A 15418-nucleotide genomic window follows, 5' to 3' on the forward strand; every position below is an offset into this window, starting at 1 on the left:
TAGTATAGTCCATCCAGCAGCCATCAGAAGAGTAAGGAGATGGCCTTGAAGATGATATTCAATAGCCATTAAGTAAGTACCAGCTTAGTAACTAAATTGGTACCAGCATCTAGTAAATTATCAGAAGTTTATCCAAATTCTCAGACATTTACTGAGACCAGTATCATATTCTCAAGACTTGGTAATATTTTGTACCACCTAAAATCTAACAATACTTAGCAGCTTGCAAATTATACAATTTAATAGCAATTAAAACACCTAAAACACTGTTTTAAGATGTTGTTTCAACATCACTTTGAAACAACATCCTAAAAACCCAATGAAGACAGTATTTTTTTCAAAGTGGTACAGTGCTTAAATTAAGGTACTTCAGATGCCCATGTTTATAGTTTTACAAAATTGCTGTGGAGGACTAGCTGACTCTCCTGCACTGACAACAGAGGTGATTGGAATATATCTCCTCTCCCTCCCATCTCTGGTAGGCAGGGATGATGACAGTTGCAGTCCAGCATATTCAGGAGACATCAAAGGCATAGAGAGTGGTTTAGGAAGAGAAGAAGCTGTCTCATTTCACTCAGACTAGGTGCTTATCTCCTCCAACAATGTTTCCTCTAGTGCAGTGGTTCTCAACCTTTTTAATGCCGCGACCCCCAACCGGTCGTAAGTCGAGGACTAAACCGGTCGTAAGTCGAGGACTAAACCGGTCATAAGTCGAGGACTACCCAACCGGTCGTAGGTCGAGGACTTTCCCTGCCCGGGAGCACCGCGCATGCGTGGTTCCGCCCCCTGCGCCGGCCGAGGCGTAGCTGGCAAGCAGCAGAGACGGAGCAGGCCGACCACCAGCTGGCCCAGCCCAAGGGAGGTAAGGCACCCGCCAGAAAAGGGGGGGGAAAAATGGACAAAAAAAATGGCGGACAGCCTTGCTTGGCGACCCCTGTGAAATGGTCAATCGACCCCAAATGGGGTCGCGACCCATAGGTTGAGAACCGCTGCTCTAGTGCTTATCCTTTTTTTCTCGCCTCCCTTTAACTGGAGTTTAATTGGAACTGAATCAAGAAATGTATTTGTACCACACCTGAATAACATTTCCTAGAAGCTTCTCATGCATGCTCTAATAAAAGTTTTACGAAGACCTGCACAGAACTCTCCTTAAAATTATACTTGAACAGCAAGAAACCATATACGGTAATCAAAACTTGTTTCAGAGGAAAAAGGAAGTTTTAGTTTAAAATATTCCAAAGTAGTGAGTAAAATAAAAGTAAAACCTACATAAGCTACTAAGTGTGATGATGCAACAAGGCCTTGATTTAAGTGCAGGTAGTCCTCAACTTATGACCATTTGTTTAATGACAGTTTGAAGTTATGACAGCACTGAAAAAAGTGACTTATGACTGGTTGTTATGGTCATTTCAGCATCCCGGTGGTCACACAATCAAAATTTGGGTGCTTGGCAACTGGCATGTATTTATGACAGTTGCAGTGTCTCAGGGTAATATGATTGACATTTGCATATCTTCCCTGGATTCTTCCAACAAACAAAGTCAATGAGGGAAAGTCAGATTTGTTTAACGGCCATATGATTCAATTAACAACTTCAGTGATTTGCTTAACAACCATGGGAAAAAGTTCATAAAATCAGCACAACTCACTTAACAAGCACCTTGCTTAGCAACAGATATTCTGATCCCAATTGTGGTCCCAAGTCAAGGACCATCTGTAATACAGATGGTCTCTTTGGGTCATATTGCTAGAAAGTTGTCTGAATGTATAGCACCATCAGACCTTGTCAATGTGGGGACCAATGGCATTTTTCCAGAGAGGAGGAGAGTCCCTCATCGGTATGCCATTACCAAGAAGTTCCCATCTCAAGCGATCATCAAATGCAGCAGGGAACACACCCTGGTTGCGATTAGGAGAAATCTCTTTTAAGGACACAATGCAGGAAACAAATATTTGGAGGCAGATAACAGATCCTAGATAAAGTGAACAATTCAAGATCAAATATTTTCTTGTTCTGCTGAATACAGTCACCCAGTTCACGGTTTGTTCAATTATCTAGTTCAGGGGTAGGCAACCATGGCTCTTTTATGACTCGTGGACTTCAACTCCCAGAATTCCTGAGCCAGCACAAGTCATAAAAGAGCCAAGGTTGCCTACCCCTGATCTAGTTTTAGCCAAATAAGATGCAGAGGTACAAGATCCTGCAAAGCTATTGACAGGGAATAATAAAAGGCACAAGAGAGAAATACCACAATTTATACCAGTGAACTAACTGTAAGTTATCTTCTTATGACTCTCCTCCCCCCAATTTCCTGAGGTATAAGAAGGAAGGAAAGAAAACATTGTCAGGTTTTTGATGTTTCTATTATTATAGCTGATATCAAAATTACAGAGTCTGCTTCCTGACCTAGCCCACCTCTAGTATAAGATAGCTAGTTATAATCTTAATAACCTTATGGTTTAAAAATAAAAACCCTGTTTATAGGAGAGATATTTAGTTCAAGAGAACTCCATGCCATAAAAAGATCCTATTAGCAACAGATTAATTGTGAAACAAATTCAAGTACTAATTGTATATTTGTTTGTTTGTTTTTTATGTTATGTAGTTACTTCAGAATACTCAACTCAGGCTAGAGTAGGGCATTAAATAAATACAAGTTCTTTGTGCAGAGTTAGCACAACTTTTATAGCTTTTTTTCCTTATAAATTCCAGACAAATTCAACGCCTTTGTTTCTGCTCAATACCAATGTCTACAAAAATGTTTACATTTCATTTAAGCAGCTTTTGTAACCTTGCACCACACCCCAGCAACTACATAAAAATTCAATTTGCTGCAAAAGCCGATCACACACCTGTTCAGTCATGTGTGAACACTGCCTTTTTAAAAGACGTCATGGTATATTAGGCAAAACATTTTATTTTAATTGTGTTTTAAAGAAGTGCATTGTCAAGTATATATTTTGATGGTTGTGTTTATGTATAGTTTCCAGTTTTAATCCATATTTTTAAAATATCAATCATTAACAGAAAATGTATTGCTACAATTGTTGTATTAAGAAGATTATTCTAGGAAAATGAAATATACATTTCTTTCTCGCTGACATATACAGTTGAACTAGATTAGGAAAATCTACAGCACCTAAAGATCTGAAGGACAATTATGTTCTAGTGAACTAATCAGCTTCAGTATGCATTTAATCCGAATCTTACCATACAAAATTAATACAGGAACTCTAATTCAACAGTTACATGCTGGAGACATTTCCTGAAACTGACACAAGAACTACATTTTGGCTTAACAAAGTCCTGACATTTTGAAAATATCAGAAATATCACCCTTCCATAAGAATTTCCCAACAAGCCGAGCGTCTCTGAAAATGTATTGATTTGGATTATTTTTTCTTTTTTGTTTATGTACGTAAATACATCATAATCTTTGTTGTTTAATTATAAAAATCAATAAAAATTGTATTAAAAAAAAAGAATTTCCCAACAAGATTATATATGATGCATACTTCTCTGGTAACACCAGATGTTTACCTCCAGATATTAGAGGGCAGTTATATATACTAACTGTATGACAAGATGGCAAAAAAAAAATGTTGGTAGAAGGGAATGAGAAACAATGATCTTTTTTCTCTAACCAATTTCTCACCATCATCTTCTCATGAATTTATGGGAATTCTACTGTTCCGCTTTATTTATATTTTGTACTCAAGTGCAGATACACGCTTCTTATCAATTATGGAATGTATGCATTCATAATACGATGCACATATCCCACTAAAATAATCTAAAGCAGGCCTGAATAATTTCGACAACAGAAAGCTCATAAATTAGAAACTGCAATGATGGGCTGCAATGATGGTGGCACATCAGCCAGCTGTTTGGTGGCTAGTGGAGCTGTGGCAGTGCCGGAACTGACAGCAGCAGTGAGGCTTGGAGGTCTAGACTTAACCCCAACCCACAGGCCCTATATATTGAGCAGGCCTAATCTAAAGCAATCTTTTTGTGAGGGAATACAGTTTGGAATACAGTTTGAATAAAACTGAGTTACTGGGTATCAATGGAGTGGGTCAGGAAACAGTGTTTAAATCTGGAAAAAGTAAAAATAGTATTGTGATCAAAGTGACATGATTGCCATCTTGCAGATGACCTTCTCTCCTTGTAGATACCCCTGAAGCTAGCTGTTTATCTCCAGATGATGACAAAGTTGATTCAGGTAATAAAAAAAAATTCAGCAAGATTTGCTCTAAAATCATTACCTGGTCAAAAGGGATGGTTCTTTTTATTCCCCAGCTACACCTGTTAGTCCTGGAAAGTATTACTTCATGATGTGCCATTCCCTAAAGTTATCCTGATCTGCTGTTAAAACCCCACTTCAAGTAAGTCTTTCATCCTACTTCAAGTTCATTTCAAGTGCTGGAAAATAGGCCAATTGTGTGAATCGTTTATACAAATGGAGTACATACAGTAAGTGGAGATTATTTCTCTATGGGAAAGACAAATACCTATGCAGCTTGAAATGAGGCATATACCAACTTTATTCTTTGCATCTAGAAAGTCCAACGTTCATCTTGGGAGACTCCGTGTAACATTAGAGAAGGGAATTCACTGAAACTATTGGAGCACCAAGGCTTTTCCACACACACACACACATCTTGTTAAGCCATAATATTTGCTTTTAAGTTAGCGTGATGCTTGAACCAGTTTTAGTTTTAGGCATGAATGGAACTATTACTCTTTAATCAACCAGTAATTCCTAAAACCCTGACATCATATTTATCTATAGATAATGTAGACAATTTCAAGCTAAATGGCCCGATGTTCCTAATAAAAGAAGATACAGTACCTCGTACAAACTTTCAAAACGGCTTCCCTGATATCTGGTACTTAAACAAGATTAATATAAAAGTTCCCAAAGATTGGCAATGTTAGACTAGCAAGATCTAAATAACAAAATATCCATTATTAAAATATCTGCATTTTTATGGATATAAATGTATATCCTGTCTTTTACTCAAGAGCTTATGGTGGGGCACAGTTGGTTTGGTTTTATTTTTTTCCCCCACAACAGTACAAAATAATGCCTTACGTTTTGCTTGCTGAGCAATTCTGCATGTTACCCTACAAAAGATATGCATTTTTGGCAGATCTTACCTTTGCCTCTTCATTAACATCCCAAGTGAATGATACAGCATTATAGGCAATTTCTTCAATATTTCCAATGGTGTTGAAACTTTCCTTATAATCAGCTGCAACAAACAACAAAAAGATCACAGGTGCTTTTATAAAATACAGATATTTCTCCTTGCATTCCAAGATAGATAGATAGATAGATAGATAGATAGATAGATAGATAGATAGATAGATAGATAGATAGATAGATAGATAGATAGATAGATAGATAGATAGATAGATAGATAGATAGAAAGAAAGAAAGCTAGGAGCATGTTTTGCAGGCAGACCTCACATACTGTGAACACTATAAATTCAAAATTTATTTTTGTCAGCCACAACATTTTGAATAGATAGATATATATGATTTGCAATTTAATTCTACAGTTCTGGCTCAATTTGCCAATAGCAACATTTTCTAAATGATGCTACAACTATTTTTCGAAGTTGGTAATAAGATATTTGAAAGATTACAGTAATCAGGTTCCCACTTTTTAGCCTAATAATGCCAGTCTGATATTAATTTTGGTTGATTGCATTATATTAGCCAATATTTTATTGGGGAAGTTAATTATAGAACAATAATTGGAGGGGGCTTGTACTGGGAAATAGTATGAAGAATTCAACCATTAAAAAAGCCCCCCCCCACCCCCCAAAAAAAAGTTAGCATTTTTTTTCTGAACTGGCACTAATCAACTGTAGATGTCAACTAAATTTAGCTTTAAATGGTTTTTGCAAATCTCACTGAAAAAATGCAACAAGAGATGCCAGCTGTCCTTTCTCTTTGCACTTATGTTCTACAAACATTTACTATTGATGAATAAGTAGGATAAAATTTTCTGCGTATTGTCCAGGAGTAGAAGAGAGAGAACATAAAAAAACATAGCATGAGTAAAAGAAGCAGAAGAGGCACCACCTGGAGTAGGAGACCCTGGCAAAAATAACACATGCCCTCATCACCATTAAATTGGACTACTACAGTGCTCTATTGTGTTGCCTTCGAAGTTTGTAGTTTGTGCATTATGCAGCAGCCTAGATATTAATGTGTGATAACAGCTACAGCCATATAAGACCTTTACTATAGGCACTCAGTAGCTCTCAGTAGTTTCTCTGACACCATTCAAAATATTGGTTTTAACCTATAAAGTACAACATGCCTTGGCTTCCAGTTAGCTCCAGATAGAATTGGACTATCCTGTGTGATGGTCCAGATTGGGGAGATGCAACAATTCCCTGCACAAAGAGACCATTTTTCCACAGTGGTCCCCACTTTGAAGAATAACCCCAAGTGGTAGAGCAGTTGTGGTTTGCAACACTGTAAAAAAGGACTTTGAGAGTCAATATTATTATGGTTAAGTTGGAGTGGTACTTGTGTTCTTTTCTTTTTCTTTTTAGTTCTATTATTGTTATGCTTTTATTGTTTTTACAGTTTTATTGTTGCATATTCTGGGACTACTGTACATTTATGGTTTATTTATATTGCCAACCATCAGGAATCACTCCCAATGCAATGGCTTATAACAAATAAATAAATTGTTCATGAGTTGAAGAAGGAAGTAGACCTCATTCACACCTGGGCAGCTTTCCAAAATACAGTTTTGTGCCAATCTAGTTTGGCTGGAAGGGAAAAAAGAACATGAACGTTCTATACGACACATTCTTGATCTCTTAATCATAGTCTAGAGATTGCTGGTTTATTATCTAACTTGGGATTGCAATGCATTCTATTCCCTAAGATTCCTTTACATTCATCAAAATAAATTTATAGAAATTTCAAGATTTTAAATAGTGATATAAATGAACCGAAGTAGAACCTTTAAGGTATTTCTTTAAAAATTCTAAGGATTCATTTTCAAAACAAATTAATAGGTAATATAAACCCAGAAATCAACTTCTTGGAATAAAAGAAACTAATTTAACTTTATAGAAAAGACATGCCATAAGCCAAATGTACATTTCTATAATGAACTTGTGAAAAACCTATGCCCACTCTCTTGTCCCTTCTTCATTTTCTGTAAAAAAATGAAACACATACATTCTATTCAGGAGAAGATTAAAAGATTAATATTCCCCATAGTATTTACATGATAGAAATCTCTGACTGACTAAAAAGAAAGAATTTAGGGTAGACTCTTTTGAAAGGCTGGGATGCTGTCTGGGCAAGTGAAACTATCTGCTTGGAATGTCGAACACACCGGAGGGCACAGGGATATGTGGAATTTTCAAATAGATCTGGTTTTCTTTGAGAAGAAGGTTCCCAGATGTCCATGTATCGGATTTTTAATCTATCTAGTAAAAAGGGGGGGGCATCCTTCACAGCACAGAATTGTATTATAAAGCTAAGCTACTACTGCAGGACAATAATAATCCTAAACTACAAATGCATTTGCTGATATTAATCTACTAGATCCGAACCCCTCTTTAGGATCCTGAGACAACATGCAACTTAAGAGTAAACTAAATATGTTCGTCGCATATTGATGCAAACATGTGGTCTAAACATATTCCTTGCAAGATTCTGTGTGAGAATTCTTTTTTTAAAAAATGGCTGGGAAACAAGAGATAGTAAACTTCTCCTTCATCTCTTGGCATGAAACCTGCTTGGCACAAGCGCCCGTATGACAGCTCTCTGAGAAGAAAGATGAGGCCCTTTGCTCGGGAATTTGCAGACTAAAACCATGAAGGTTTCCTGTTAGAAAAACTTCTTTTTTTTAAAGGCAATTTATCCCAGATATTGTTCCTTAACAATTGCTCAATATTCATAATATGCTGATGCAGGTCACTTTTCAGGTTTGACCAGTAGTTAAAATATATAATTGGTAACTGAACTGATTTTTTATCTGATAATGCTGTAAGAAACTTTGATATTAATACTTAGTGTTTAGATGCATTTTTCTTTTTACTTGCTTACCATTTTCTTTATTTCAGAAAATAAATCTCTATATCTTTTCAAAGACCGCAAAAGAAGTTTTGAAAGCTACTTGGGAAATGGATAAATGATTGGCAATGCAATCCCCATCCTCCTGTTTACTCCTAAAATCACAGCTCAACAATGGCCATCACTCCTAGGTAACATATTTCTAGAAAGGTAGCTAAAGAGATTTTATCTTTATATTGTGAACGTGCGCCAAACATAGAGACTAAGTGTTTGAATATCTTCTCCTTATATATTTTACTAAGATTCTTACCCTATAATTCTTGTACAAATATCAAGCAATTATTGCAAGACAAACCCAAAGTAGAGAAGATTTGGGGGAAGGGAGAGATATGGTAACAATCTTCAAATAGCTTTCAAGCAGAACTCTTTAACACAGAAATAGAATCAGCTGGTATAAAATGACAGAGAAGTTAGGAGAAAATTACTAAAAACAAGAGCTGATGACGAAAAGAACAAGGTGCCCTTGAAATGGTGGCTTCTCTCTTGTTGGAAGTATTTAAGCAATGGCTTTGTCATAGATACTGTACAGGTAGTCCTTGACTTACAACAGTTCATTTCAGGGCTTTTTTTCTCATAGAATGCCCAGAACGGAGTTCCGGCACCTTTTTTGGATGGAACCTTGTAGGGTAGGCAAGGCGGGTTGTATGACGTGTGTGAGTTCTGGCACTTTTTTTTTTTTTTTTTTTAGAAAAAAAGCACTGGTTCATTTAATGAACATCAAAGTTACAACGTCACTGAAGAAAGTGACTTATGACCCTTTTTTACACTTACAACTGCTACATTATCCTCATGATCGTGTGATCAAAAATTCAGATGCTTAGCGACTGACTCATATTTTTGAGGGTTACAGTGTCCCAGGGTCATGAGATCACCTTTTGCAACCTTCTGACAAACAAAGTCAATGGGGAAGCCAGATTCACTTAACAACTGTGTTATTAATTTAACAAGTGCAGCGATTCACCTAATAACTGTGGCAAGAAAGGCTGTAAAACGTGGCAAAACTCACTTAACCAATGTCTCACTTAGGAACAGAAATTTTGGGCTCAATTTTGGTCATACGTTGAGGGGTACCTGAGCTCACATTCTATATATAGATTATACATATACATGATAGCAGTGTTCCAATATCTCTGGGGCTGCCACAAAAAAGAGGGAGTCAAGCTATTTTCCAAAGCGCCTGAAGGCAGGACAAGAAGCAACAGATGGAAACTGATCAAGGAGAGAAGCAACTTAGAACTAAGGAGAAACTTCCTGACAGTGAGAACAATTAACCAGTGGAACAACCTGCCTTCAGAAGCGGTGAATGCTCCAGCACTGGAAGTTTTTAAGAAGAGACTGGACAGCCATTTGTCCGAAATGGTATAGGGTTTCCTGCCTGCGCAGGGGGTTGGACTAGATGACCTCCAAGGTCCCTTCCAACTTTATTATTATTATTATTATTATTATTATTATTATTATTATTATTATTATTATTATTATTATTATTATTATTATTATTATTATTAATATTATACATTAAGCATGGGGTTGGACTGGATGAAGTTCAAAATTCCTATGATTCTAAACTAGGTAAAAACACAAAAGGAAGAATTTAAGCTAAGCAATGGAGAACTCTGAAGAGGGCTCCTATTTCATACTAAATACTGGAATATTACACAATTGAATAAATGGAACACAGAAGACTAACTAAGTAATCTTCTGTCTACTGTGTCCAATTAAGTTCAGCATAAATGAAAGTTAAAACATGACAAAAGGTTGGAAGAATCAAGGAAAGCTGATTACCTCTGAGAGAGAAAGAAAAACTAAGCAAAAGATCACATAACAACACTATCCAAGTAGCTAATATTAACATGTAATTTCTCATAAACTTCTTTAATAAGAAGTATGATTTGTGTGAGCTGCCAGGAAACTTGAACAACTATGGGAAATTTTATTTTAAAAGATAAAAGGAGTACAACCCTGCTCCCTTATGAAGTGTCTAAATTTGGCAGGAAAAAGGAATAAGGGCTGGTTGGCGCATGGATGCTAATACTCCTAACCTGGATTTCAGTACCAAGAAGACAGATGGCAGACCAAAGATCTTCACAAGATCAAAGTCTCTCACAAAAATGATGAAGGCAGTCTCGTGCTATTAGGCTGCAAACTCTACTGCTTTAGTACATTTATATCACATTGCAATGCAATTCCATCATTTATCACCACCACTAGCTCCTGAGCTGAATAGGTCAACATTTGACAAAAGCCTGAAAATTACTTAAATTTAGTTTACTTAATTTAATTATTTTAAAAGCCTTAATAAAGCTCTGTTTTTCAGTTGGTGGGCTGCAACCACTATATTGGGTAACCACATGAGATAAAATGATTTACGGATGGGCCTATACTACCAATCATTGTTAATCTTTTGTCAATTATTTTGAAAGATAGAGGAAGAAAAGGAAGAGTAAATAGGGAGATCAGGAGAAGGTGAGATTGGATAAGATGGCCATGTAAAGATATCCTTCCTTAGTTTAGACATCACCAAATGTCTTGAACAAGGACTCCCAGATTTACTAATGAGATACAGTCTAGTACATTGGGAAGATACCAGAAGTATTAAAAACTGATGTCAAATGCAGCATATCTCATGGCCAGTTGGAAAGATATATGGGAATATATGTGACTGGTTACCATGGCAATGAAAGGGAATGAGTTATCTCAGTTGGTGACAGAAATATGATGAGAGATTCTAGGAAACTGGAACCTGCAGTTTTGAAATAACTTTAAACACATGACTTGCTTATTCTGCTACTTTTACCCCAAGTTGTTTTTGTATTACTAGTTCACCTAAAATATTTAACACATAAAATAAATTCAGTTTGGGCTTTGAAGATGTAGTCTTTGCTTAGACTGAATGCTTATTTTCCCAGAAATATTATACTGTAGTTTTCAGGAGGTGAAAAGCAAGTTTCATACTGTAAGTTTGCACCAAGCATGAAAAATACATTAGTGCAGCCTTGTTACATACAAAACCAGACTTGGTTTGCCAATTGGCTATTCCAGAATAAAATTCTGGAGGTGAATTGGTTCTCTAGTTGCTCGTCTCCAAGGTCATAAAAAGCATCAGTGAAGACAGGAGCTCACAGGACTACTTCATCACTCACCAATGTCCAAGACCCTCTGTTTAGCTGTGTGCTGTCGTGAATGCCAATATTTCCAGTGCTTCAACTGCTCATCTCGATTTTTATCTTCACTGAATACAACCATGATCACACTCTAGAAAGATCACACAACAATCATCAATTGGTTATGGTCAGTAAAGCAAAATACTAAGCAATATAAATGTGTGTGTGTGTGTGTATGTGTATGTATGAATACATATATACATATGTAGGTCTTTAGTTATTCGGGTTTTCTCCCGTGTAGAATTAGAAGTGTCTTGGCGACATTTCGACGAAGTCACATTCGTCATCTTCAGGCTGGTGTCTTCAGCTTCGTGCTTCTGGGAGAAGCTTCAGCACGAAGCTGAAGACACCAGCCTGAAGATGACGAATGTGACTTCGTCGAAACGTCGCCAAGACACTTCTAATTCTACGCGGGAGAAAACCCGAATAACTAAAGACCTACATACAAACACCCGCGAAAACCTCAGAAAACAAATATATACATATATGTATATATACATACATTTTTATATATGTACACACACACACATACATACTGTATATATATATATGTATGGCATAACAGAATACAGCATTAACGCATAAAATGTACAAAACAACATATAAAAATGTCTATCAAAATATAAAACATCAGAGCAGTGAATTATTTTAAAAACACACAGCACGAATGATGAATAAAATTATGTATAAAACTGAATTATGTGTGAGCAGTCACTGGAGTGGCTAAGCCTATGGCCGGATATCTAGATCATTTAGGCACTGGACCTTCTGAAGAGGCATTCCATCGTAATATGATGTAAAGCTTATGGGCTGTTCCCACAATCACAGTCAGGATTATCAACCAGGTCCCATTTATATTTTCAATATTGGTACCTGCCATGGTTGGTTTGAATCCAGTTGATGCTCTCCTTTTAGATTCCATCAACCAGTCGTGCTTCCAATGCTTTTTCTTAATGTACCTTGTTTATCACAAGGCAACCAAGTTCCCAAGGGAAACAGAGGAAGAAACTCATAAAGCCTAACAACAATTAAGCAATCCTCAACTTACAGAAAATGATTGAAAAAGTCAATTAAGTCAGTTGAGCCCTATGGCCGCCTTACTGCAGATATCCACATTAAAGCATCCCCCAGGGCCTGCTTTTTAAGATCTGTTTGTACATGTCTAATGAAACAGAGCCCACCATCTTCCTTGGGGATAAATTCTCTTACTGTCTGAACGGATACCCTGGACAAAGAATTCTTTGCTGAATTACCAGCTATCCACAGTGGTAGCATTCTCAGCAGTGGAAGGTCTGACCACTCTTTGATTTCCCACAATGTCCTACAGCCATGTTTATATCAGGCACATAGTAACACTGAGATGGTGGTTAAATCGAATTGCCCTAGTATTTCTCTGTACAGTACAGCTAAAAAGAAAAAAACTGGGGAAAAATCCTAGCCCTGCCAGCAGAACAAAAATGCCAGCTTCACATGGCACTCAGTCAACCCAAATTAGAAACAAGTCTACCTACTCCCAGATAATAAACCACAATAATTCCTTCTTATACAACTTAGTAAGTGAATGAATTATGATTGTGGTCTGTGGCTTGCCATCATCCACATTTCATATTTAGAGCTCCAAATATCTTGGAGATGTAAAGGACCCTCTTCTTCCATTGAAACATGTCTGAATTTTAGTATTATCATTACAGTTCTTTCTCCAAGTCTCCATACCTTCTTGAATTACTGAACTAACTGATGACTGGGAGATGTCTTTTTCTTTACGGTATCTTATACTCAGAAAAACCTGTTTGGTATCAAATATTATGTCTTCTTAATACCCAATGAAAGATATATTTTTACTTGCTTGTGTTCCTAGTATAAGCTGTTTTTAACTAATGCTTTCAGATGGTCTGAAGGCAATACTGGCACAAGTAACTTATATCCACACACACAAAATGGCTATAAACTGAGAAAGGATCTCAAAACAGCCCTACTGAACTTTGAAGAGATGCTGTTGTGTTAATACTTTAAGACATATGGATTTCAAATTTCCAGAATTTCTCAGCCAGCCATGCTGGTTGGGGAATTCTGGGAGTTGAAGTCTACATGCTTTAGTTGCCAATTTTGGGAAGCCCTGCTTTAAGCTATGGATTTGAAGGAGCACTTTCCGCTAGCTCTAATAGCTTTTGCGCAGTCCTTCTTGTTATCACTTTTTATTTTTATATATATAAGTGTCTTAAATTGCAAAACAAGACCATAACGTTTCAAAGATACAGACAATACCTATAATAATTTAGAATTCCAGGACAGATATAGTGATCCATGACATTTTGCATTGACAATTCAATTTCAGGTTCCTGATTCATAATCTTTTTTGAGAAGAATGAGCTTAAGCTTCTATTAAGAGATTGGTTGTTATAACTTTATTGAAATTTCAGTAGAATGAAAACAAGGACACACATTAAAAGTCTTTAGGCAACCAACATTGTCAATTAGTATACATGCAAGATTAGCCATACCCGGACTTTGCTGATTGGATATCTGAAGCATTTGTTGTCCCCAGCTTCACTGAGTGTTATGGCATAAAACTGCCCTTTGTTTAAGTAAGTCATTGGTCCTTCTCCTTGTTTTTGGCGGAGGGATTTGGTAGCTTCCAAAGTATATCGAAATGTGTTACTATGAAGAAAATAAGAATAAACTTAGAAAATACATTACTGAGGGAGAGTTGAATAAAGGCCTTAGAATTTTAAATTCATGCCTTAGATTGATGCCATAATTCATATAAATATGAAAGATTGCTACCTTTTTAATATTGTTCTTAGAACGATAGTTCGGTTATTGTTATAGAACTCCACTACACTAAACTAATGTTATTTATCTTAATAATGACACTTCAGTAACAACATTAAGCTACGTCATGTAAAAGGCCACACTTGAAAATCCAATCCAAGTCAATGGCAACTATTGGAGACTTAGACATGATCAGCACCTAAATATACATATACCCGATCCAGAGACAGTATTGAAATTCATATAAAGCTCCTTCTTTATAGTATGTTTAGCTCACATAAAAGCAAAACTTGCTTTTGTAAAAGAAACAGCTTTCTCAAATCAAACTATACAGCATAGTCGATTTATAGCACAGTCAGAAAGGATTTGTGTTTTACATGAAACTGAACAGAGGAGCCAATCCAGATTGGCAGTGCAACATAATATGAAATGGGATTCCCTGTATAATACAACAGCAAACAAGACTGTGAACTAACTTACTCTATTAATTTGTCTCATCCCTCACCTACACATTGGTCAACTGGATTGGTTAAGATTTTTAAAAAGCTAGCACAATAGATAGAATCAAAACCTTCCATTTACAACTTTCACAAACTCAGTAGTTATAAAAGATAAAAATTTTACAATTGAAAAAAATACAAAGAAATTATACATTTCACTAGAGGATCTTGGACTATTTGTTCCAGGAATAACAACATCAAGCACAGCTCTAAGCATATTGGATCCAGTTGGATTAATTGAAAAATATAGGAACTATGTAAAAATTAAGATTTTCACAATAGTCCCATAATGGCATCGCTGAGAGAATTTGCTGAACAAAACACATCATATCTCTTCTCATTCAGCTAAAATTTGCATTGAAATGTCACTTTAATTTCCAATCCTTCCAATAGCAACCCTACCCTGTGCTTGTTCATATCAAGTACAAGACCCATCTTTGTAGGCAGATCATGTGGTATATTAGCACTACCAGGTACCAGTACCACCAGATCCATTGTTTAGAAAGTACAGGTAGTCCTAGACTTACAACTGTTCAAAGTTACAACAGCACTGAAAAAAGTGACTTATGACCGTTTTTCACACTTACAACTGTTGTATCATCCCCATGGTCGCATGATCAAAATTCGGATGCTTGACAACTTACTCAGATTTATGATGGTTGCAGTGCCCTGGGGTCGTTTGATCAACCTTCTGACAAACAAAGTCAATGGGAAGCCAGATTCACTTAATCAACTGTGCTACTTAATTAACAGCTTCGGTGATTCATTTAACAACTGTGTCAAGAAAGGTCATAAAATGAGGCAAAATTCACTTAACAAACGTTTCACTTAGCAGCAGAAATGTTGGGCTCAATTATGGTCATAAGCC

General features: G+C 36.4%; 1 protein-coding gene across 1 annotated transcript in view; it reads right to left on the reverse strand.

Annotated features, from left to right (window-relative positions):
• Positions 1-15418, reverse strand: part of GRHL2 (grainyhead like transcription factor 2) — a 73825-nt gene that overhangs the window by 35315 nt on the left and 23092 nt on the right. Inside the window, exons 6-8 of the mRNA XM_015831868.1 lie at positions 13780-13936; positions 11258-11369; positions 5162-5256 (exon numbers count right to left, since the gene is read on the reverse strand). Of these exons, the coding sequence (XP_015687354.1) occupies positions 5162-5256; positions 11258-11369; positions 13780-13936 (364 nt within the window). The remainder of the gene's footprint in view (positions 1-5161; positions 5257-11257; positions 11370-13779; positions 13937-15418) is intronic.

The sequence above is a fragment of the Protobothrops mucrosquamatus genome, unplaced genomic scaffold (genome assembly GCF_001527695.2).
Source record: "Protobothrops mucrosquamatus isolate PMUCROS unplaced genomic scaffold, P.Mucros_1.0 scaffold_283, whole genome shotgun sequence".
Lineage (NCBI taxonomy): Eukaryota > Metazoa > Chordata > Lepidosauria > Squamata > Viperidae > Protobothrops > Protobothrops mucrosquamatus.